The following is a 25936-nucleotide window of genomic DNA, read 5'->3' on the forward strand; positions in this document are numbered from 1 at the left end:
TTATAGGCTTGGGCCACCATGCCCGACCTATGACCAGTTTTTCAAAATACAAATTTGATCTTGTTACTCTTTTGCTAAAAAACTTTCAGTGACTTCCCACTGCTATCAGGATAAACTACAAAACCCTCAAGAAGATTGCCAAGGCCCTAGATAATCTGCCTGCCTGCCTCCCTCCAGTCTCCTCTCCCCGACTCTTCCCCTTCTCTAGCTTCAGCGGCAATGGACTAGCTCCTTTCCCACCAGAACAGTCCTATGCTGTTCTGTCTGCTTGGAACACTGTTTCTACTCTCCTCCCCGCTTCCCCTTCTTCACTACTGTTAGCCTGTTTAACTTTCTACTTTTCTCTCAGATATTGGCTCAACAGTCACCTCCTCAGTCTGCTCTAAACTCCATCAGGTTTCTCTATACTGTTTTATAGTGTAAATTTCCTTCGTGGTATTCATCTGTTTGTAATTATGTATTTCTGTAATATTTCATTGATGCCTGTTTCTCTTATAGGGAAATACTGAATCTTACACTGTATTTCTAGGCCCAGGGCTATGTCTCACACTTTTGTAGGGACTTAGTAAATATGCGCCCTTAATGAAAAAAACAGACAGATGGGGATTGGGTTGGTTCTCTTTCCAGAATCTCTTTGCTTCAAGGTTCCAGATACCAGAAATTTAGAAGCCATTTTCTAGGTGCCCTTTCTTCTTTTACCATGAGTCACCAGGTTACTATTAAATACTATGCCTGACCTTTATCTCACTTAATCCTTTGAGGTAGTTACAATTACTACCTGCATTTTATAAAACTGGAAATTGAGGATCAGAAACTTGCCCAAGGGGTCATAGAGCAAGTAAGTGGCATAACTAGGATTCCGACATAGGTAGGTAACCTCAAAATCTCCATACTCTTAACCACTACTCATCACATAAGCTCTATTTATATCTTTCATTGATGTTTCTATTGAGTGGTTGATCTCTTTCTTATCTATTTCTAGGAGTTGTGTGTGTGTGTGTGTGTTTGTGTGTGTGTGTGTGTGAAAGATGGGGTCTCACTCTGTTGTCTAGGGTGGAGCACAGTGGCATGATCATGGTTCACTGCTCTAGGAGCTCTATAAGACGATCAGCTCTTTGCGACATGAATAGCAAACATTTTTTCATTTATATTTTAACACAGGATTTTTTTATTTGCTGCACAGAAATTTTGAGTTTTGTATAGTTGAATTATTAACCTGTTTCTATGCCTTCTGTATTTGAGCCATAGTAGGAAGATTTTTGCTTCCCCATGTCGAAATTATGTAGGAATTCTCTCACATTATCTTCTAGTACTTTTATAGTTCTTTTCTTTTTCTTTTTTTTTTTTTTTGAGACAGAGTTTTGCTCTGTTGCCCAGGCTGGAGTACAGTGGCACAATCTCAGCTCACTGCAACCTCTGCCACCCAGGTCCAAGCAATTCTCCTGTCTCAGCCTCCCGAGTAGCTGGGACAACAGGTGCCCGCTACCATGCTCACCTAATTTTTGTATTTTCAGTAGAGATGGGGTTTCACCATATTGGTCAGGCTGATCTTAAACTCCTGACTTCAGGTGATCCACCCACCTCGGCCTCCCAAAGTGCTGGGATTACAGGCGTGAGCCACTGCGCCCAGCCTTTTTATTTTTCTTTAAATATTTAATTCATTTGAAATTAAAATTACATGACAAGCACCATAACATTTCTCTTTTTTTTTGGGCCTAAATGGTCTTTTTTTTTTTTTTTTTTTGAGATGGAGTTTCGCTCTTGTTACCCAGGCTGGAGTGCAATGGTGCGATCTCGGCTCACCACAACCTCTGCCTCCTGGGTTCAGGCAATTCTCCTGCCTCAGCCTCCTGAGTAGCTGGGATTACAGGCACGCGCCACCATGCCCAGCTAATTTTTTGTATTTTTTTTTAGTAGAGATGGGGTTTCACCATGTTGACCAGGATGGTCTCGATCTCTTGACCTCATGATCCACCCACCTCGGCCTCCCAAAGTGCTGGGATTACAGGCGTGAGCCACTGCGCCCGGCCCCTAAATGGTCTTAATAATGCTGACTACATTCCACCTCCCACCTTTACTGCTACTTCTTTCTCTTAAATCTACTTTTCCCTTTCTGGACCAATGGGCTCTTATTCTGTGTCTTACCTATTGTCATCCAGGTAAGACACAAAAGAAGGACATCCTTCCTTCTTTTGTCTTTTTCCGTTCAATGAGTTCAAGCAATCTTTTTTCCATCAATCTCTTGCTCACTCCCTCATATAACTGACCCGAATGTCTCCGTTGGCTTTTTTTCCTTTTTTTCAGATGGAGTCTCACTCCATCACCCTGGCGGAGTGCAGTGGTGCCATCTCGGGTCACTGCAACCTCCACCTCCCAGATTCAAGTGATTCTCCTGCCTTAGCCTCCTGAGTAGCTGGGATTACAGGTGCTCTCCACAATACCTGGCTAATTTTGGTATTTTTAGTAGAGACGGGGTTTCACCATGTTGGCAAGGCTGGTCTCAAACTTCTGACCTCAGGTCATCCACCTGCCTTGGCCTCCCAAAGTACTGGGATTACAGGCATGAGCCACAGTGCCCAGCCTCCCTTGGCTTTGGAATCCACCCAGTTGAACAGTGCCTGTATATCCTACAGGCACCTCAAACTTGACCTATCCAGAACAAAATCTGCCCTTTTCCCTTCATGTCTGTGCTTTGCCCTCTGCTTCCTCTCTGGTTGAGCAGCATTAGTATCCACCTAGTCAACCAAGCTGGACATCTGAGGATCATCTCTAATCCTATCACCTTCCTCTCTTTTCTCCCCCTAATTAATTACTTTTTAAATAACTCAAATCCGTTTCTTCTTCCTCCTTCCCACTCCAGTCATTTTCAGGCCCTCATGATCTCTTACTTGGACTGCTAGAACTCTAGGCTTTTTATCTTGCCACTTGTCAATCTACACCACTGGTTGGAAAGATAAAGCCCCGATTAGTGATAGCACTACTCCACAATTCAAAATTGCTTCACTGGTTCCCCATAGCCTTATAAATAAAGTACAAAGCCCTCTATAGTCCGATCTCTACCTGTGCAAGTTACTCTACCTTAGGAGGGGCCTTCCTCTTTCTTGCTTCCTGTACTCCAGTCACAAAGAATAACCCAGCCATGCTATTTCATACTTCTGGGCTTTATATAATTTGTTCTTTCTGCTTGGAATTTCCTCCTCATTCTTCTCCAGGATTTAACTGATCACGTTATAGAGTTCCACCACTTAATTCTCCCTAAAATAAACTAATCTCTTCTTGGAGCCCTTAGTATCTCTAGCACATCTCTGTTACAGCACATATTACCTTGTATTGGAATGATTTGTGTGCATATCTTTCTCCCCAACTGGACAGTGAGTTGCCTCTTGAGGGCATACTATTAGTGTTTGAATCCCTAGTACCTGGCATAGTCCTTGGCCTATAGTAGGACTCAATACTTACTGAATGAAGGAATGAACAACCAAGAGTCCTCTAGAAGTTTCAAGCAAAAAGCCTTGGTGAAAGTTAGCAGGCTATCGAAAGGCCTCTCATGCTATTTTACAGGCTTAGAAACCCAAATTTTCCACACAGAGAATACTCCCTTATTTAGGAACAGTATCACCCTAAGCAAGCTCAAAAGTAAAACTGTCAATTAGTTTATTAGTTTATGATAATTAAAAATGTCATATGTACAGAAATTATTAACTTACAATGAGAAATATAATTGTCATATGCACAGAAATACTATCCTTTGCCCCCATGCCAGGCTATAACACATGTTCTGAATCTGAAGGTAGTTCTATAGGGGAAGCCGACTCATTCATGCATCATTGTGTAACCCATGCACTCATAAAGGGGAAGAAAAAAGTCTTCTAAGGGGCAAAAAAACTTAGTCTTTTTATGTACGAACTACATATATATAGTACATAAACATATATATAGTTTACCTATGATATTAAAACTTTGTCGGGGGGAGGTAAATGTCTGTAAAGGCTCTTTAGGACAGGTAATAATGATCTTAAAAAGTTGAAAAACAGTTTAATCCCTACAATTTTTATTTTTTATGGTGAGATGGAGTTTTGCTGTGTTGCCCAGGTAGAAGTGCAATGTCGTGATCTTGGCTCACAGCAACCTCCACCTCCGGTTCAAGCCCTTTTCCTGCCTCAGCCTCTGGAACAGCTGGGATTACAGGTGGGCACTACCACACCCGGCTATTTTTTTTTTATTTTTAGTAGAGATGGGGTTTCACCATGTTGGCCAGGCTGGTCCCAAACTCCTGACGTCAGGTGATCCACCCATCTCAGACTCCCAAAAGTGCTGGGATTACAGGCATGAGCCACTGTGCCCAGCCTACAATAATTATTTTTTAAGAAATCAGAATAATGGGAGTTAATTCTAAAATTTAAATATTAGATGGCATTAGTCTGATAAGAAGTATCTCTACAATATAGTAGGCTATAATGGGGCAATGATGCCTGAAATGCACTGGCCAAGGCTGTCTTCCTTGAATGGGCACTAAGCTCCAACTCTTCCACTACCGACTAACCTTTCCCTTTTTCAGGTTGATTCATTCTCCCTTTGGATATGCTATATATATTCTGCATTTCTCAGAACCACTCTATCATCTAAAGTAACATTACATATCTCTGCTGTGATCCATTATCTTCTGAGATCGCATAAAGCAGTGGTTAAGGATTGTGGTAAAAGTCTGAATCCCTACCACGCTGCCTACTTACATTCTCTGAGTATCAGTTTCTGCATCAGTAAAATGGGAGTCACAACACCTCCCTTAAAGGGTTTCTTAGGGATTAAATGATAGAATATATACAGAAAGCCTTGAATAGTAGCTATTTTTAGTACCAAGGGAAACCCTGTTGTGTCATTTTGAACAGTGTGTTTGTGAATGCATGACTAAATAGTAAAGGATTTCAGATAAACTGTTGTCTTTGGCTTGATTATAGATTCTAGAAAATTAATAAAATGAGCAGGCAAACACTTTATGTGTTTGGCTGTGTAAAAATAACCAATTACAGTCATTTATGTACCAATTTAACATGTCGGGCCTAATTATCATGCAACACCATAACAATTACATATATTATTAAATATGCATCAGATTAACCTTGTTGTAAGTTTTGATTACAATAAAAGTACTCACTCTATACTCTAAAGAACAGTCTTATAGTTAATTGCTAATAATGCATAAGTTTGTTCACTATTTATATTAATTAAATGAGACATAGCTCCTGAGTTTGTTCTCCGTTTGAGGCAAGGCTGGATCCTCCACCCTATATTGCAACTACACATTTGTCCTGTGACCTGTGAGATAACATACATTTTCCTTAGTTTTCTATGGTGAGGAAAATGCTGAAGAAACTTTCAGAAAAAAAAGTTCTGTTTAATTGCCTGTTGTTCTTGAAACCTACAGGTTTCCAGCAGATAGGAGTTTTTGATTTAAACAATAAAACATTCTAATGCTGAGCACTAACCTAGCCTAAAACAACTTCTAAATAAGCCCCAGGATCATCCTGTGGAGCACTTCTAGAATTAAAATTTTAATTATATTTATTTGACTCCTATCATGAACAAAGTATATACATACATAATCATCACACTCACACTCTTTTTCTTTTTTCTTTTTTTTTTTTTAAGACAGGGTTTCACCATGTTGGTCAGGCTGGTCTTGAACTCCTGACCTCAGGTGATCTGCCTGCCTTGGCCTCCAAAGTGCTTGGATTACAGGCGTGAGCCACCACACCTGACCCTCACTCTTTTTCTTTTCTTTCTTTTTTTTTTGACAGAGTAATCATGCCTGTTCAAGTCATTCTCATGCCTCAGCCTCTTGGGTAGCCGGGATTACAGGTGTGCATTAGCATACCCAGCTAATTTTTGCATTTTTAGTAGAGATGGGTTTTTACCATGTTGGTCAGGCTAGTCTCGAACTCCTGGCCTCAGGTGACCCACCCACCTTAGCTTCTCAAAGCGCTGGGATTACAGACATGAGCTACTACACCCAGCCTTCATCACATCCTTGTGAAACTCTTATGAATTAGACATTATTATTTTCATTTTACATAGGAGGAGAAAACAGATGCAAGAAGATAACAACTTGCCTAAATTCTTTTTTTTTTTATACAGAGTTTCGCTCTTGTTGCCCAGGCTGGAGTGCAATGGTGTGATCTGGGCTCACAGCAACCAACCTCTGCCTCCTGGGTTCAAGCAATTCTCCTGCTTTAGCCTCTCAAGTAGTTGGGATTATAAGCATGCACCACCATGCCCAGCTAATTTTTTGTATTTTTAGTAGAGATGGGGTTTCAGCATGTTGGCCAGGCTGGTCTCGAACTCCTGATCTCAAGTGATTCACCTGCCTCGGCCTCCCAAAGTGCTGGGATGACAGGTGTGAACCACTGTGCCAGGCCCTAAATTCTTTTTTTTTTTTTTTTGCAGGATGTTGATGAAATAGGCCCTAAATTCTTAAAGGTGATAAGGAGTGGAGACAGAATTCAAATTTGGGAAAGTTTCACAGTCCATGCCTGCTTTTTCAATTATATTAAGCTATGGCAAGTTCCTTGCATATTCCAAACATTTATCGAGTACTTGTTGGTTGCAAAAGAGTATAGACTGCCTGTCACCAAATGATGCAAAATACTTTAGGAGCCTGTTTTGACAGTCAGAAGGTGGAGGCCCTGTACATTAGGCTGAAAAATATGCAGCTAGGCTGCCTAGTAAGCATTTTAGGATTTTCTGTTAAACAGAGTCACTTAGCAACAATATATTTCTAGTTCACTTAATTTTTTGGGTTCTGCCCAAAGCCTGGTGACTCATGAGACAGATATTCTGTACTCTGTGTAGATGAGAAAGAAGTCAGTAAGGAAGCTGGGTGTGGTGGCTCTCGCCTATAATCCCAGAACTTTGGGAGGCCAAGGCGGGTAGATCACAAGGTCAGGAGTTTGAGACCCGCCTGACCAACATAGTGAAACCCTGTCTCTACTAAAAATACAAAAAATAGCTGGACATGGTGGTGGGCACCTGTAATCCCAGCTACTTGGGAGGCTGAGGCAGGAGAATCGTTTGAACCTGGGAAGCAGAGGTTTTGGTGAGCCAAGATGGCACCACTGCACTCTAGCCTGGGCAACAGGGCGAGACTCCGTCTCAAAAAAAAAAAAGCAACAACAAAAAAAGACAGTAAGGTGAAGAAGCAGCAGAAGAGATGAGTAACAAAGGCCTGGATGCATGAAAACTCTGTTTAATGGCCATGGCATTATGAAAATCCTAATACCAGCCAATTCTTGAGTTTTAAATAATGAGAGCCAGTTTATTAGTTATGTTTAGACATATTTAGCTTTTTGCTTTATTTTTACAAGTAATGTTCTAAGAAATATATTTTATTTAATTTACTTATGGCATATTGACACATTTTTTGACAAATAAAAATTGTGTACATTCATGACGTACAAAATGTGTTGATAGATGTATATATTGTGGAATGGCTAAATCAAGCTAATTAGCATATCCATTACTGCAACATATACCCTCAAATACTTACTTTATTATGTGGTAAGAACAATTAAAATCTACTCTCTTAGCAATTTTCAAGTGTGTGTGTGTGTGTGTGTGTGTGTGTATATATATATATGTATTTTTTTTTTTATTTGTTTGTTTGTTTGTTTTGAGACAGAGTCTCACTCTGTTACCCGGGCCGGAGTGCAGTGGCGCAATCTTGGCTCACTGCAATCTCTGCCTCCCAGTTTCAAGTGAGTCTCATGCCTCATCCTCCTGAGTAGTTGGGATTACAGGCATGTGCCACACACCCAGCTAATTTTTGTATTTTTAGTGAAGACAGGGTTTCACCATATTGGCCAGGCTGGTCTCGAACTCCTTACATTGTGATCCACCCGCCTCGGCCTCCCAAAGTGCTGGGATTACAGGCCTCGGCCACCACACCAGGCCCGAATATTTTCTTTTTTAAGAATGAATTTGTATTATGCATATACCAAAAAAGAATAAAAGAGTTCACACAGAGAGAAAGTGTAAATGAATTTTAAAAAAGGTTGGGCAAATTTATCAAAGGCAGCCTTCGAAATAGACGTACCAGTTATATGGTTCAGATAAACCACGGTTTGAATCCCCTTCCCCAGTACTCTAGCGGTGTGATCCCAAGTTATTTATGTGTCAGTGCCTAGATTTCTTCACCTGGAAAATGGGGATAACAACAGGTGCCTACCTCAGAAGTTTTAAATGAGACCGTATGTGTAACCTGCTCTGTGCAACGTCAGGCATGCAATAAGTACTCGACGACTGGTAGCTATTAGAATCATCATTAGCAGCAGTAATAAGAGATGTTGGGACATACCTAGCCCTCAAGATTGACATCAGAGTAGACCACCACATCCTCTCATCATTGCGCCTCAATTTGGGCCTCTGAAGCCCAAAGAGGGGATGGTTCTTTCCAAAGAAGACAATTTCGACGTTCCAGAAGCATCGGATTGAAACGCACCCTCCTCACCCCTTAAAATCAGTCTGGTTCATCCACGAGCAGCCCTTCAGGGCCCGGACTGGAGAGGCAACCACGGTTCGCAGTCCCTGGGCTCAGTTCCCTCAGCCTCAATTTCCCTTGCTGCAACAGGGGTGGGGGTGGGGACGTTATCCCCAAACCCAGGCAGTCCCGGCCGAGCCCGCCTCACCGCACTCCGGAAGGGACCAAACGGCCCCACGCGCGGGGAAGCCTCCGGCGACGGTCCACGCGCCACAAGGGCAAAGTGATTACTGGTCGGGCTCAAAAGTCAGGCAAGCGGCTCAGCCCCATCCTCCCAGTCCTCAGGCACAGAGACAGCAGCGGACGCGCGGCAGGGGCGGGGAAAAGGCCAAGGGGGCGGTGACAGGGGCGCGGCACCCGGTGGAGACCTCCATGGCCGAGGGGCGGAGGCGGCGGGCTCGCGAAGTGGAGCGCTCGCGACTGCGCCGTCCGGGGGGGCGCGCACGCAAAGCCCGGAGGGGCGCGCACGCAAAGCCCGGAGGCGCGCGCACGCAAAGCCCGGAGGCGCGCGCGACTGGTGGCTGTTTGGCGCGGAATAGGGGAATGCGGCGAGGTGAGGCGCCAGGCTGTGCAGGGAGGGCCGGTGGTGGGGCGCGAGCCCCGCTAGCGGGACTAGGAGGAAGCGGAGGTCGCGAGGTGCGGCGTGGGGTAGGCGCGGGCTGCGGGCCCCGGCTGCGGGTGGAACGCGGCGGGCGGGCGGCGCCGGGCCACGCCGCGCTGTGGGGGAGGGCGGTGCGGGGCCGGGCCCGGCTAGTCCGGCCTGCTCAGAGTCTGAGCAGCGCTGCAGTTCCCCAACCCCGCCGATCCCAGCTCAGCCCTGGAGCGCGTTGCTTTATCAAGAACGGTCACTGTGCGTGATCCCTTGACCAGCGTTACCCATTGAATTTCCTAGTGGGCCCTCCAAAGTAGGTATTTCAGCACCCCGTTAGAGCTGAGGCGCAGGTAAAATGACTGACCCAGGTAGGTCCCGCTGATAAGAACCCTGTAAGGATTTGAACCTTGCCTCCACAACTCCGGAGCCTGCGCCTTTCCTTCTCCCCGCGTGGACTCCTGCCCGGCTCAGTGCTTCACATCCTTCTCCGGTGACTGATTCGCTTTGGCGACTCTTAGTTTGGAGCTAGCGCCAGTGCTTCCATGGAGGCTGGTGTCAGAATGTGGTCTCTTGTGAAAGGAGGAAAAAAAAGATTTTGTAGACCGCAATATTGTGCTTTTTCGCCCTTTTTTTTTTTTGAGATGGAGTCCCGCCCAGGCGGTAGTGTAGTGGCGCCATCTCGGCTCACTGCAACCTCCGCCTCGCGGGTTCAAGCGATTCTCCTGCCTCAGCCTCAGTCTCCCGAGTAGCTGGGATTACAGGCGCCCACCACCACGCCTGGCTATTTTTTGTATTTTTAGTAGAGATGGGGTTTCACCCTGTTGGCCAGACTGGTCTTGAACTCCTGGCCTCAGGTGATCCGCCCACCTGGGCCTCCCAAAGTGCTGGGATTACAGGCTTGAGCCACCACGCCCGGCCTCCTACTGTGCTTTTTTGAGTGTTGATCAGTCTGTAATAACTGTGCATCCTTTACTGGACATCTGGGTTTTTGTTTTGTTTTGTTTTGTTTTGTTTTTTGAGACTGAATTTCACTCTTGTTGCCTAGGCTGGAGTGCAATGGCGCCATCACCGCAACCTCCGCCTCCCGGGGTAAAGTGATTCTCCTGCCTCAGCCTCCTGAGTAGCTGGGATTACAGGCATGCGCCACCACACCTGGCTAATTTTGTATTTTTAGTAGAGACGGGTTTATCCATGTTGATCAGGCTGGTCTCGAACTCCTGACCTCAGGTGATCCCCCACCTCAGCCTTCCAAAGTGTTGGGATTACAGGCGTGAGCCACCGCATCTGGCCTGGACAGCCAGGTACCCATGGCCTGGTACCCACGGATACCTACCAAATGGAAAAAGTTGAGTAAATGTTGGCTGTTACTTGATTGCTGCGTTCCTAGTACACCCTTGCTAGAGTAATTTGTCTTCAGAGCTCAACTTTTCCTGAGATGATAGCAAAGGGAGACCTACCCTACCTCAGAAAGGAAAAGTTCTTCGACAGCAGCGTTAGTGGGATGTTGCCTACACTTAGAGATGAATTATTCTCCAAGCTAAAAATTACCAGGGTGAAAAAAATCACTTGGGAAAAACTAAAGATGAAATAACCTTTTGTAGAACTAACATTTATTGTCCACTGCTATATGTTTATTGTATTCCTCCTGTATTCTTGGCATTTTAAAAGCATACAAATATGTGTTCAATATATTCTCTGCTTTCACTTATTTACATTTTTGAGACAGGGTCTTGCACTGTCACCCAGGCTGGAGTGCAGTGGCGCGATCTTGGCTCACCGCAACCTCCACCTCTTGGGTTCAAGCAACTCTCATGCTTTAGCTTCCCAAGTACCTGGGATTACAGGCGCCCACCACCATGCCTGGCTAATTTTTTTGTATTTTTGGTGGAGATGAGAGTCTCACTATGTTTGTCCAGACTGGTCTAAAACTCCTCACCTTAGGAGATTCATACCTGCCTCAGCCTCCCAAAGTGCTGGAGTTGTAGGTGTGAGCTACCACACCCAGCCTGCTTTCACTTAATTTAGAAGTGGGGGAAAATCAGCATTCAGAAGTTATCCTCACAGAGTAGAATGTGAAAAATGCCAGATAAAAAGCTGTGAGTGGGCCAGGCATGGTGGTTTACACCTATAATACAAGTACTTTGGGAGGCTGAGGTGGGCAGATTACCTGAGATCAGGAGTTTGAGACCAGCGTGGCCAATATGGTGAAATCTTGTCTCTACTAAAAATACAAAAATTAGCCGGGCGTGATGGCAGGTGCCTGTAATCCCAGCTACTGGGGAGGCTGAGGCAGGAGAATCGCTTGAACATGGAGGCAGAGGTCGCAGTGACCTGAGATCATGCCATTGCACTGCAGCCTGGGCAACAAGAGGGAGACTTCATCTCAAAAAAAAAGCTGTGAGTGTACAGAAGAAAGGTTATTTCTTGACTTAGTGTAAAATATTATTTCCACCTATAATCCCAGCACTTTGGGAGGCCAAGGTGGGCAGATCACTGAGGACGGGAGTTTAAGACCAGCCTGGCCAATATGGTGAAACCCTGTCTCTATTAAAAATACAAAAATTAGTTGGGCGCGATGGCAGGCTCCTGTAATCCCAGCTGCTTGGGAGGCTGAGGCAGGAGAATCGCTTGAACCTGGGATGTGAAGGTTGCAGTGAGCTGAGATAGCCCCACTGCACTCCAGCCTGGCGACAGAGCAAGACTCTGTCTCAAAAAACAAAAAAAAACCCTTTGGGCCAGGAATGGTAGCTCACACTTGCAATCCAAGCACTGCAGCACTTTGGAAGGCGGGGGTAGGTGGATCACTTGAGGCCAGGAGTTTTAGACCAGCCTGGCCAACATAGTGAAACCTGTCTCCTAAAAATACAAAAAAATTAGCCAGGTGTGGTGGTGGCACATTCTTGTAATCCCAGCTGCTCAGGAGGCTGGGTCACAAGACATGAGAATAAAAAATGAGAACCAAATGGAGAATGAGAATCCCTTGAACCTGGGAGGCAGTGAGCACTCCAGCCTAGGCAACAGAGCCAGACTCTGTCTCAAAAAAAAAAAAAGACTACATTCCAGGCTCTGTCCTCCAAGCTGGAGTGCAGTGGTGGCTCACTGTACCCTCGACCTCCCAGGCCCATGCAATCCACCTCAGCCTTCTGAGTAGCTGGGACAATAGGGATATGGGCCACTGTGCCTGGCTAACTTTTTTTTTTTTTTTTTTTTTTTTTTTTGAGACGGAGTCTCGCTCTTGTTACCCAGGCTGGAGTGCAATGGCGCGATCTCGGCTCACCGCAACCTCCGCCTCCTGGGTTCAGGCAATTCTCCTGCCTCAGCCTCCTGAGTAGCTGGGATTACAGGCACGCGCCACCGTGCCCAGCTAATTTTTTTTTTTTGTATTAATAGAGACGGGGTTTCACAATGTTGACCAGGATGGTCTCGATCTCTCGACCTCGTGATCCACCCGCCTCGGCCTCCCAAAGTGCTGGGATTACAGGCTTGAGCCACCGCGCCCGGCCAACTTTTTTTTTTTTTTAAGAGATAGGGTCTCCCCATGTTGCCCAGGCTGGTCTCAAACTTCTGGGCCCAAGTGACCCTCCCACCTCAGCCTCCCAGAGTGCTGGGATTACAGGCGTGAGCCACTGTGCCTGGCCCTGTTATGTACTTGTTGAAAGAGTAAGGAACAAATGTATATTGTAATAGATAGGATTTTTTGGTTTCCAATTACAGAAACTCATTCAGATTTAATATTAAAGTTGAGTTTATTAAAGCCAGAGAAATGAGAGAAGAGCTAAACAGTTCGGCCACCTGGGCTAGGGATCTCAATCGCCAGAGCTCATGGACTGAATTCTTTGAATGAATTCTGGTGAATGACTGAGCTCCAACTGCCTTCTGTCATTTGATGTCTTACTCAAGATCCAGATTTCTGGTAGAAGAGACCTGGTTGCTTTAGCTTTTGTCAGGGATGGGAAATGGGGTATTGTGATTGGCAGCCCCACCAGTACCACATGAAATATGGGAGGGTCAGTTTCCCAAAGGAAAGAGGGTGGCTAAGGAGAGAAGTGATGCTGAGCAGAGAAAGCTGACAGTTCATCATTAGAAATATGTAGCATTTGCCCCTCCCACCTTCCCTGCCCCGCAGACCCAGATCCTTCCTCATAAAAAAGAAAAAGAAAGAAATAGGCTGGGTGTGGTGGCTCAGGCCTGTAGTCCCAGCACTTTGGGGCCAAGGTGGGTGGATCATGAGGTCAGGAGATTGAGAATATCCTGGCCAACATGGTGAAACACTGTCTCTACTAAAAATGTAAAAATTAGCTGGGCATGGTGGTGGGAGCCTGTAGTCCCAGCCACTTCGGAGGCTGAGGCAGGAGAATTGCTTGAACCTGGGAGGTGGAGGTTGCAGTGAGCCAAGATCGTGCCACTGTACTGCACTCCAGTCTGGCAATAGAGCAAGACTTCATCTCAAAAAAAAAAAATAAAGAAATATGTAGCATTTATAGAGGACCAGGTACCATGCTAGGTTAATTATTTGGATTGTGATATCTGAGGATGACATTTAATAATTTCTCACAACTGTGGAAGGTAGACACTATTATATCCACTTTACAGAGGAAGAAACAGGTTTTTAGAGGTAAAATAATTTTTCAGCATTACATAGCTAAGATGTGGCAGGACTGAGTATGTTGCATATCTTCTCTTTATCTGGTCCCTTTGAGTGATTTTCTGATCCATGTGCCACTTCTGTTTGTTCATAGGGAGTCATCAAGTTTTGGTGTATGTGTTGGCTGGTTCTGAAGTCTTGAAGCTCTGCACTGAGGAAGACCAAAGCAGCACTTGTTGCCAATTAGGGAATGGACCGTTTGGGTTCCTTTAGCAGTAAGTACAGTGGGAACAAGTCTCACGTGATTTCTTTCTTTTATTTTTTTGAGACAGAGTCTCACTCTGTTGCCCAGGCTGGAATGCAGTGGTGTGATCTCGGCTCACTGCAGCCTCCGCCTCCCAGGTTCAAACAATTCTCTTGCCTCAGCCTTCTGAGTAGCTGGGACTATAGGTGCATACCACCACACCTGGCTAATTTTTTTTTTTCTGTATTTTTAGTAGAGATGGGGTTTCAGCATGTTGGCCAGGCTGGTCTTGAACTCCCAACCTCAGGTGATCTGCCCACCTCTGCCTCCCAAAGTGCTTGGATTACAGGCATGAGCCACTATACCCGGCCTTCAGGTGATTATTAATAGCAAACTGGAGTAGAAGTTGGTCAAGAAAGAAAAATAAACAATGAAGTTAGGCAGTAAAGCCCTGTGACTCTGATTCTAAGGGAATTATCAGTATCAAATTAAAATAAAATGAACTAATACGTATTGATTACCCATTGAACGCATGACACAAACATGATTCTGGGTCTTAGAAGAAAATGAAGCTGAGATGGATCAGGTATAGTCTGATTAACCTGTAGTTAGACCTAGAAAAGCTGTGGGATTTCTGTTTAGACCAATAACATGTTTCAGGTACCTTGATCAGAAATGTGTCAGTGGTAAGATAAAGGAAATACCACTCCGCCTCTCCTTTGATGTGGAACTTACTTCTAAGAGTAAACTGTTGTAGAATAATGGAGAGAATTATGGGGTATGTGAAGTAAATTCAAGTAGCCGTAACTATGGATACAAAAATTAGTACTTTTTGGGTGTTGTTTTGTCTTTAACAATTTCTTAAAGGAGCTCTAATTTACTCTTTCATCACACTCCTAATAGAAATATAGGAGAGAATGGAGTCCTCAGACACATCTAGTTCAACTCTTTCATTTTACTCATGGAGAAATCTAAGTGGACTGCTCCAATGCTGGGAGTATACAATGAAACTATTCCCCTCAACTCCTTTTCAAAAATAATTGTTAAACTTCTTTTTGGAAATAATTTCAAACTTGAAGTTGTACGAATAAGAATACAAAGAATACCCATGTGCCTTTTGTTAACCTTTTACTCCATCTGCTTTGCCATTTGCATGCACTCACTCTCTGTGCATGTATGTGTGTGTATGTGTATATATATATATTTTTTTAATTTTTAATTTTTATTTTTAATAGATGGGGTCTCACTCTATCACCCAGCCTGGAGTACAGTGGCACAGTCATAGCCCACTGCAGCTATATTTCCTGAATGCCTGGGCTCAAGCGATGTCCCCACCTTGGCCTCCCAGTGTGTTGGGATTATAGGCATAAGCCACCATGCATAGCCCAGTCTTTACTATTATGGTTGCAAATAGATGATGATTTTTTTTTTCCCCAAAATCTAGTGCTCTCTCCACATTTACTAGTTAGCATTTTTAGCTTTTATTTTAGGATCAGGGTACATGTGCAGGGTTGTTATATAGGTAAACTGCTTGTTACAGGGGTTTTGTGTACAAATTATTTCATCACTGAGATAATAAGCATAGCACTCGAGGTAGTTTTTGGATCCTCTTCCTCCTCCCCCTTCACCCTCAAGTAGACCCTGGTATCTGTTCCCCTGTTTTTGTCCATGTATTCTTGTTTTTTTTTTAAGCTCCTACTTGTAAGTGATAACGGGGTATTTCGTTTTCTTTTCCTGCATTAGTTTGCTTAGGATAAGGACCTCCAGCTCCATCCATGTTGCTGCAAAGGACATGATCTCATTCCTCTTTTTTTTTGTTTTTGTTTTAAATAAAGATGGGGTTTCACCATGTTGGCCAGGCTGGTTTTGAACTCCTGACCTCAGGTGATCCACCCACCTCAGCCTCCCAAAGTGCTAGGATTATAGGTGTGAGCCACCGTGCCCGGCTGATCTCATTCTTCTTTTTTTTTTTTTTTTTTTGAGACGGAGTTTCGCTGTTGTTACCCAGGCTGGAGTGCAATGGCGCGATCTCGGCTCACCGCAACCTCCACCTCCTGGATTCAAGCAATTCTCCTGCCTCAGCCTCCCAAGTAGCTGGGACTACAGGCGTGCACCACCATGCCCAGCTAATTTTTGTATTTTTAGTAGAGACGGGGTTTCACCTTGTTGACCAGGATGGTCTGGATCTCTTGACCTCGTGATCCACCTGCCTCGGCCTCCCAAAGTGCTGGGATTATAGGCGTGAGCCACTGCGCCCGGCTCATTCTTCTTTTATGGCTGCATAGTATTCCATATATGTACCACATTTTCTTTATCTGTTCACTGTTTTTTTTTTTTTTTGAGATAGTGTCTTGTTGTCATTGCCCAGGCTGGCATGCAATGGCACTGTCGCAGCACACAGCATCCCCCACCTCCTGGGTTCAAGCAATTCTCCTGCCTCAGCCTCTGTAATAGCTGGGATTACAGGTGCCCACCACCATGCCTGGCAAATTTTTTTTGTACTTTTGGTAGAGATGGGGGTTTCCCCATGCCAGGCTGGTCTCGAACTCCTGACCTCGTGATCCACCTGCCTTGGCCTCCCAAAGTGCTGGGATTACAGGCATGAGCCACTGTGCCCAACCTGTCTGTTCACTTTTTTACTTATTTATTTATTAGTATGGAGACAAGAATTCCTATTTTTTCAATGATTTATGATTTATTAGCATACTTAACTAGCTAGGTTCTCGTTTATTCCAAATTTGGCCACTGGGAGTCCCTTCAAATGGGCTCCTACATCCTTGTAACATACCCTCATTATTATTTTTTTTCTTTTTAGCATCTCCATCCTTTTTGACATAACTAAATACTCCAAATGCATCCTATACCTCCCCTGCCCTGGAATCCATACCTGAGGAGTCCTGGTACTTTTACAAGGGAGTAACATCAGAGACCAAGATCTTTTCATCTGCTAGAATATTTTTGCATCTTGGCCCTTTTGGCTGACAGAATTAAGAAGTATATGCATGTTATGTGCTATATACATATATGATGCCAGTATATGTATACTCACACACATTTATATACACATACACTTCTTTTTAGGAAATCGTGAGTTCACATTGATATCTCTAATTCATCATCATAGGCTTTCTTCTTGTCTCTCTTAATTCCTTATTCATATGTCTCAGTGAGAAACCTGGCTCTCAGCATCAACACAATTAATTCTAGAATCCCCTGCCCTCAACCCCTTGTACTTACCCAACTTCATTGTTTTGTCCTTTAATTCCTTTTGCAAAGATCAGAGGACTTTTTTTTTAATTTAATATTCTTTAGCAAATATATTCTATCATACAGAGGACTTTTTTTTTTACTCTAATTTCTTTTTCTTTTTCCTTCTTTTCTTTTTTTTTTGTCACCCAGGCTGGAGTGCAGTGACACAATCTCAGCTCACCACAAGTTCTGCCTCCTGAGTTCAAGCAATTCTCCTGCCTCAGCCTCCCAAGTAGCTGGGATTACAGGCATGCACCACCACACCCAGCTAATTTTGTGTTTTTAGTAGAGATGGGGTTTCTCCATGTTGGCCAGGCTGGTCTTGAACTCCTGATCTCAGGTAATACACCTGCCTCAGCCTCCCAAAGTGCTGGGATTACAGGCGTGAGCCACCATGCCTGACCTCTAATTTCTTAAGAAAGATAATGTGCCATATATATATATATATATATATATATATATATATATGTATGTTCTTTTTTGCACTTTTTAAAAAAATTCTTCAATCAGCACCAGGATTGTACTTCTTTTTCCCCACTTAATAGTATCTCCTGGAAATACTGTATTAGTTGGTAAAGATTGTCCTCATTCTGTTTTTTATAATTGCATAATACTTCATAGTGTGGACATAGTGTTATTCAAATAATTGCTTATACTTGGACATCTAAGTGCCATTTTGCAATTGCATCTAATATTTTAATATATCACCTTGAACATGTGTATTTTTGTATTAGTGAAAATGTATATTCGTGGTAAAAATATTCCTAGAAGTGAGATTGGTGGTTCAAAAGATAATCGCCCTCTATATGAGTTATACTATTTTGTATTCCCACCAGTGATATATAAGAGTGTCTTTTTTGGCTGGGTGTGGTGGCTCACGTCTGTAATCCCAGCACTTTGGGAGGCCGAGGCAGGCGTATCATGAGGTCAGGAGTTTGAGCCCATCCTGACCAACGTGGTGAAACTCCATCTCTACTAAAAATACAAAAATTATCCGGGTGTGGTGCAGGAGAATTGCTTGAACCCGGGAGGTGGAGGTCGCGGTGAGATCGCACCATGGCACTCCAGTCTGGGCGACAGAGTGAGACGCTGTCTCAAAAAAAAAAAAAAAGAGTGTCTATTTTCCCACAGCCTGACTAATAAAGTATGTTGTCAGGTGTTGAAACTTTTGCCAATCTGATGGGTGAGAAATTATGTCAGGGTAGTTTTAATTTTTATCTCTCTTACGAGTGAAGCTGAACATTTTCTCATGTGTTTAAGGCCATTTTTATGTCTCTTTTTTTCCCAAATTATCTTTATGTCTTTTGTAGTAGGATTTTTGGTCTTTTATTCTTCCTCTCAATTTTTAGAAGTTCTTTGTATACGAGGGATTTCAGCACTTTATTTCTGATATGTTTACAAATATTTTCTTACATTTGCTTTTTTACTTATGGTGTTTTTGCCAAAAATGTTTTTTGTTTTGTTTTTATTAATGTAGTCAAGTTTATTAACCTTTTATTGCCCCTGGATCTTAAATGGTTAAAAAAGCCTCACTCGCCGGGCTCGGTAGGTGGCTCACACATGTAATCCCAGCACTTTGGGAGGCTGAGGCAGGTGGATCACCTGAGGTCTGGAGTTTGAGACCAGCCTGACCAACATGGAGAAACCCTGTCTCTACTAAAGATACAAAATTAGCTAGGCATGGTAGCACATGCCTGTAATTCTAGCTACTCAGGAGGCTGAGGCAGGAGAATTGCTTTACCCTGGGAGGCGGAGGTTGTGGTGAGCCGAGATTGAGCCATGGCACTCCAGCCTGGGCAACAAGAGTGAAACTCCATCTCAAAAAAAAAAAAAAAAATTCTTACTCTGCTGGACTCAGTGGCTCACATCTGTAGTCCCAGGACTTTGGGAGGCCGAGGTGGGCGGATCACGAGGTCGAGAGATCGAGACCATCCTGGCCAACATGGTGAAACTCTGTCTCTACTAAAAGTACAAAAAGTAGCTGGGCTTGTTGGTGAGTGCCTATAGTCCCAGCTACTCAGGAGGCTGAGGCAGGAGAGTCACTTGAACCTGGGATGCGAAGGTTGCAGTAAGCCCAGATAGCCCCACTGCACTCCAGCCTGGCGACAGAGCAAGACTCTGTCTCAAAAAAAAAAAAAAAAAGCCTCTCTTGTTTCCTGTCATCTCCATAAAAAAGTAGATTAAAAGCCTTTCTCTTCGGCCGGGCGCGGTGGCTCACGCCTGTAATCCCAGCACTTTGGGAGGCCGAGGCGGGTGGATCACGAGGTCAAGAGATCGAGACCATCCTGGTCAACATGGTGAAACCCTGTCTCTACTAAAAATACAAAAAATTAGCTGGGCATGGTGGTGCGTGCCTGTAATCCCAGCTACTCAGGAGGCTGAGGCAGGAGAATTGCCTGAACCCAGGAGGCGGAGGTTGTGGTGAGCCGAGATTGCGCCATTGCACTCCAGCCTGGGTAACAAGAGCGAAACTCCGTCTCAAAAAAAAAAAGCCTTTCTCTTACGTTAAAAAAAAAATTCAAATACCTTTTTGAAGGACAGTTGGGCTCTGTGTACCAGAAACCTAAAAATGTTCAATAACCGTACCCTCAACAATTCTAGTTCTAGAAAAATATTTTCCTGAGGAACAGATGCAAAATGTACATCCAAGAGACCAGGCACAGTGGCTCATGCCTGTAATCCCAGCACTCTGGGAGGCTGAGGTGGTCGAATCACTTGAGCTCAGGGGTTTGAGACCAGCCTAGGCATCATGGCAAAGCTCTGTCTCTACCAAAAATACAAAAATTTAGGCCAGGTGTGGCAGCTCACCACTATAATCCCAGCATTTTGGGAGGCCGATGCAGATGGATCAGCTGAGGTCAGGAATTGGAGACCAGCCTGTCCAACATGGTGAAACCCCATATCTACTAAAAATAGAAAAATTATCCGGGCATGGTGGTGGGCCACCTGTAATCCCAGCTACTCAGGAGGCTAAGGCAGGAGAATCACTTGAACTTGGGAGGTGGAGGTTGCAGTGAGCCAAGATTGCACTACTGCACTCCAGCCTAGGTGACAGAGTAAGACTCTGTCTCAAAAAAAAAAGCAGCTGGGCATGGTGACGTGCACCTGTAGTTCCAGCTACTAGGGAGGCTGAGGTGGGAGGATCACTGAACATGCGAGGCAGAGGTCGCAGTCAGCCAAGTTTACTATTTGGAAATAAAATACATAGGCAATATAAATATATCTGTATACATGATTTCTATTTTTTTCTCCTCGAAACAGTATTGCTCTGTCGCCCAGGCTAGAGTGCAGTGGCATGATCTCAGCTCACTGCAACCTCTGCCTTCCGAGTTCAAGTCTCATGCCACAGCCTCCTGAGTAGCTAGGACTATAGGTGCGTGTCACCAGGCATGGACAATATTTGTATTTTTAGTAGTTATGGGGTTTGCCATGTTGGCCAGGCTAATCTTACTCCTGGCCTCAAGTGGTCTACCTGCCTTGGCCTTCCAAAGTACTGGGATTACAGGCATGAGTGACCATGCCTGGCATACATGATTTCAAAAAATAAAAATAATAATGCCCTAACTATAATAAAAGAAAAATTATTTATAGTAAAATAATGCAATTCATAATAAAGCAATATGTATCTCAATATGTTTAGATATGATTACGATAGAAGATGTGACTTAAGTGGTAGATACTTGAACCCATATGTTGAATCACTGTGCATATACAAACGCAGAATGATTCAAGTGTGTCGTGTTGGTGACTAAGAAACACCATAAGCTAGAATAACTAAAATTTCTGAACAAAACAAAATAGATCCTCTTGCAGAGTTAGATACAGTTGCCTTTCTGGAAATTTCAGTGCATATTGAAACTGTCAAAAGTACTTTGCTTTATATATGATATGGAATTAGGTCTAGGTCATAGGACGTTTTTAATTAACTTGAATGTCTGGTGGGACATATGAAGGTTGCACAGGACACACAAAGTCAGTTTTTTGTTAGAATGTATTGAGCATCGTAGGATATTGAGAATCCCTGGTTTAGGGGCCTGCAGAATGACAGTGGTGCTCTCTAGTCATTGTGGCAACAAAAAGGTATCTCCTTAGATTTCCAGATGTCTCCCTAGGGGGGAATTGAGTACGATTAGGTTATATAATATAATTGATACAATGGAATGTTATTATCCATTAGAAAGAACAATGAAGGTCAATGTGTATTGTCATGAAAAGATGTCTACAATATATTGTCAAGTGCAAAAGCAGGCTACAAAACATCATGTATAATATTCCACTTCATTTTTCATTTTTCTTTCATTTTTTTTTTTTTGAGATGGAATTTCACTCTTGTCACCTAGGCTAGAGTGCAGTGGCATGATCTCTGCTCACTGCAATCTCTGCCTCCTGGCTACTTTTTCTTTTTATTATTTTTGGTAGAGACAGGGTCTCGCCATATTTCCCAGGGTGGTCTTGAACTCCTAAGCTCAAGCTATCCTCCTGCCTCTCCCTCCCAAAGTGTTGGGATTACGGGGGTGACCCACCGAGCCCAGCCTCCACTTAATGTTGAATATATGTACTGTATTATGTAGAAGAAAGAATGGAAAAATATTTTTCAAAATGTTGTGGATGACGTACTTTATAGTTTTATTGTCTGGAATGCTAAGAACTATAAATTGGATTACTTTTACAAAGTAATTGCTTTCCTTTTTTTTTTTTGAGATAGGGTCTTGCTTTGTTACCCAGGCTGGCTGGAGTAGTGCAGTGGTGTGCTCATGGCTCACTGCAGCCTCGACCTCCTCAGCTCAAGTTATCCTCCTACCTTAGGCCTCTGTGAAACCACCAAGCGTGCACTACCGCACCTGGCTAATTTTGTGTGTGTGTTCTGTAGAGACAGGGTTTCGCTATGTTGCCCAGGCTGGTCTCAAACTTCTGAGCTCAAGTGTTCTGCCCACCTTGTTCTCCCAGAGTGCTGGAATTACATGCATGAGCCACCATGTCCCGCCCAGTAATTGCGTCTTGACATAAGGATTTAAAAATCACTTTGTGCCTATAATTCTAGCACTTTGGGAGGCTAAGGTGGGTGGATTGCTTGAATCCAGGAGTTTGAGACCAGCCTGGGCAACATGGCAAAACCCCCTCTCTACTAAAAATAACAAAATTTAGCTGGGCATAGTGCACGTGCATGTAATCCCAGCTACTTGGGAGGCTGAGGCATGAGAATCCCCTGAACCTGGGAGGCTGAGATTTCAGTGAGCTGAGATCAAGCCATTGCACTACAGCCTGGGTAACCAGAGTGAAACACTACCTCAAAAAAAAGTTGACTACCTTGGTCAGTGGCTAATGCCTTTTTTCTTAATAGGATGGCTGGAGGAAAGAGAGAAGCAAGCTTCTATCATTAACAGGAAGTGAGAAAGAGGATAACTTGGTAGAAGTTGGCATCTGTCACTTAATATACAACAATTTTTGGTTGAGCACAATGGCTCACTCCTGTAATCACAGTACTTTGGGAGGCCGAGGCAGGAGGATCACTTGAGGCTGAGAGTTTGAGACTAGCCTGAGCAATATAGCAAGATTTGTTCATCTGTATTAAAATTTAAAATGGGGAGAAGTGGAGTAGCTGCTGTCTCATATATTGAATTTGAAGCTGCTGCCAGGAGCACATTTCTTTATTTTGTCATTTTCTTTTTTTTTTGAGATGGAGTTTCACTCTTATCACCCAGGCTGGAGTACAGTGGTGCGATCTCGGCTCCCTGTAACCTCTGCCTCCTGGGTTCAAACTTTTCCCCTGCCTCAGTCTCCTGAGTAGCTGGGATTACAGGTACCTACCATCACACCTGGCTAATTTTTGTATTTTTAGTAGAGATGGTGTTTTGCCATGTTACTCAGGCTAGTCTTGAACTCCTGAGCTCAAGTGAGCCACCTGCTTCAGCCCCCAAAGTGCTGGGATTACAGGTTTGAGCCACCATGCTCGCCCTCTGTATCTTCTTAAAAACAATCAAGAGAACAGTGATCATCACTTGGAAGAGGGAAAGGTGCCTTGAACAGTGTTTCTTGGACTTCAGGGAGGCAAATACTTTCAACAGAATGTGAAAAATCTTGTCCCAGGCTAAACAAAGCAAATTCCTTCATCTATCTTCAAAGTGTTTCTTCTCTTAGATTCTTGTGATTGATCATAGAGAACAATTTTGCTAGGTTGCTGTCACTCTAGAGGCCGAGTTTGGGGCAACCAGAGACACATATATCTGCATTTTTATGATTCTTGAGAGTTTGAATTGTACTCCTTGCCTTAATATTTTGGAGACATACCACTGTCATTGGAAGTAGAAGATCTGCTGTGTTATGTACTTACCATGGGAGAAAGGGAGGACACTTCCTGGGTTTAAATCCTAACTCAGAGCCAGGCATGGTGGCCTAAGCCTGTAATCCACCACTTTGGGGAGCTGAGGCAGGAGGACTTCTTAAGACCAGTGTGAGCAACATAGTGAGTCCTTGTCTCTACAAAAATTAAAAATTTAGCCAGGCGCAGTGGTGCACGTCTGTAGTCCAGCTACTTGGGAGGCTGAGGTGGGTGGATCACCTGAGCCTGGGGAGATTGAAGCCACAGTGAGCCATGATAATGCCACTATACTCCAGCTTGGGCAACTGTGCAAGACCCTGTCTCAAGAAAAAAAAAATTCCAACTCAAATATAAAGTAGTATATTCCAAGATATGGATTTAGAGAAGTTTTCTGACTGAGTGTGGTGGCTCATACCTGTAATCCCAACACTTTGGGAAGCAGAGGCAGCTCGAATTCCTGGGATCGCTTGAGCCTGGGAATTTGAGACCAGCCTAGGCAACATAGTGAAACCCTGTCTCTACAGGAAATAAATAAAAAAAAAAAATTACCTGGGTGTGGTGGCTTGTGCCTGTAGTCCCTGCTACTTAGAAGACTGAGGTAGAGGGGCTCACTTGAGCCTGGGAGAGTGAGGCTACATTGAAGCATGATCGTGCCACCACACTTTAGCCTAGGTGACAGTGAGGCTCTATCTGAAAAAAAAAAAAAGGTTTTTTTTTTGCTGCAACTTTTTATTATGAAAAATTTAAAACTTAAGTCAAAAGAACAGTACAGTGATGATGATGATGATTTATTTATTTATTTTTGGCAATGGAGTCTCGCTCTGTTGCCCAGGCTGGAGTACAGTGGCGTGATCTCGGCTCATTGCATCATCCACCTCCTAGGTTCAAGCAATTCTCCTGCCTCACCCTCCCTAGTAGCTGGGACTATAGGTGCATGCTGTCATGCCTGGCTAATTTTTTTGTATTTTTAGTAGATATGGGGTTTCACCGTATTGCCCAGGCTGGTCTTGAACTCTTGAGCTCAGGCAATCCCCCCACCTCGGCCTCCCAAAGTGCTAGGATTACAGGTGTGAGCCACTGCACCTGGCCAATTATTTTTTGAGACAGGGTCTAGCTCTGTTGCCCAGGCTGGAGTGCAGTGGTGCAATCTTGGCTCATTGCAACCTCTGCCTCCTAGGTTCAAGTGATTCTTATGCCTCAACTTTCCGAGTAGCTGGAATTATAGGCGTGGACCACCATCCCTGGCTAATTTTTGCATTTTTAGTAGAGACAGTCTCAAACTCCTGGCCTCAAGTGATCCACCTGCCTCGGCCTCCCAAAGTGCTGAGATTACAGGGTGAGCTACCGTGGCCAGCCTACAGTGATTATTTATATGCCTGCTACCTAGATTCAGCAATTGTTAACATTTTATCAGATTTTCTTTGTATGTATGTGTAGGTATATGTCCATTTTATGATCCTGGAAAAATAAGTTTGGAATATTATGAAACTTCCAGTTAAAAATATTTTCATGACTGGGCATGGTAGTTCATACCTGTAATCCCAGAGCTTTGAGAGGCCAAGGCAAGAACATTCTTTGAACCCAAGGGTTCAAGACCAGCCTGGGCAACATGGTCAGACCTCGTCTCTACAAAAAATTAAAAAATTAACCAGGTGTGGTGGCATGTGCCTGTGGTCCTAACTACTTGGGGAACTGAGGCAGGAGGATCTCTGGAGCCCAGGAGTTCCAGGTTACAGTGGGCTATTGACAAGCCACGACACTCCAGCCTGGGTGACAGAATAAGACCCTGTCTCTAAAAATAAATAAATGAACAAACGTATGTTTGTAAATTTCTTTGCAGGGTCCATATCTACTTAAATGTTGTGTGAAAAGGAACAATGCTGCACTGAAGTTAAAAGGAGCATAATTTTTGCTTTTTTTAAAATTTGAAATGAGCTCATCTTGTCTCCATGAAGTTTTCAACTCAGCTCACTACTTGTATGGTCATTTGGGGATTTTCACCTTTTTGCACTTAGGCTTAACCATAAGCTTGAAATATGTATTTGTTTTCTCTTTGTTTTAGATGATCCCTCTGATAAGCCACCTTGCCGAGGCTGCTCCTCCTACCTCATGGAGCCTTATATCAAGTGTGCTGAATGTGGGCCACCTCCTTTTTTCCTCTGCTTGCAGGTAACTCACTAATGCTAGCCTCTCCTAGCCTGGTTTTATGTTATTTTTTATGATACAATATTTCAGAGATTACTGTCGACTGCTAAGGAGATCTATACCTTATTAAATCTATTCCTTCCAATCTTTCATTGTACATTTTACTAGTGAAAAGTTGAGAAACAGAGCAGTTAGATGAGATAGACTGTTGATGATTCCACATCTGTGTTTAAACCTAATACTTGGCTGGGCGCAGTGGCTCATGCCTG

The 25936-nt window shown here is 43.8% G+C and overlaps 2 protein-coding genes across 7 annotated transcripts in view; one reads left to right on the forward strand and one right to left on the reverse strand.

The window, feature by feature from the left end:
* ACACA (acetyl-CoA carboxylase alpha) overlaps positions 1 to 8927 on the reverse strand; it is a 309514-nt gene extending 300587 nt beyond the window's left edge. Inside the window, exon 1 of one of the 2 annotated variants that reach the window (XM_012445433.2) lies at positions 8351 to 8927. In XM_012445433.2, the coding sequence (XP_012300856.1) occupies positions 8351 to 8388 (38 nt within the window). In that variant the 5' untranslated portion in view covers positions 8389 to 8927. The remainder of the gene's footprint in view (positions 1 to 8350) is intronic. The other variant, XM_012445435.2, reaches the window with a different exon arrangement.
* Positions 8928 to 9010: 83 nt separating this feature from the next.
* The window catches only part of TADA2A (transcriptional adaptor 2A), a 71228-nt gene continuing 54302 nt past the window's right edge, over positions 9011 to 25936 (forward strand). For 2 of the 5 annotated variants that reach the window (XM_021674658.2, XM_021674661.2), the window contains exons 1-3: positions 9011 to 9086; positions 13865 to 13985; positions 25585 to 25691. In XM_021674658.2, the coding sequence (XP_021530333.1) occupies positions 13961 to 13985; positions 25585 to 25691 (132 nt within the window). In that variant the 5' untranslated portion in view covers positions 9011 to 9086; positions 13865 to 13960. Of the gene's footprint in view, positions 9182 to 10388; positions 10471 to 13864; positions 13986 to 25584; positions 25692 to 25936 lie in introns of those variants that run through there. The other 3 variants (XM_021674659.2, XM_064378445.1, XM_021674660.2) reach the window with 3 other exon arrangements.

Source organism: Aotus nancymaae, unplaced genomic scaffold (assembly GCF_030222135.1).
Source record: "Aotus nancymaae isolate 86718 unplaced genomic scaffold, 86718_ANA_hifiasm-v0.15.2.pri h1tg000018l, whole genome shotgun sequence".
In the NCBI taxonomy this organism is placed as follows: domain Eukaryota; kingdom Metazoa; phylum Chordata; class Mammalia; order Primates; family Aotidae; genus Aotus; species Aotus nancymaae.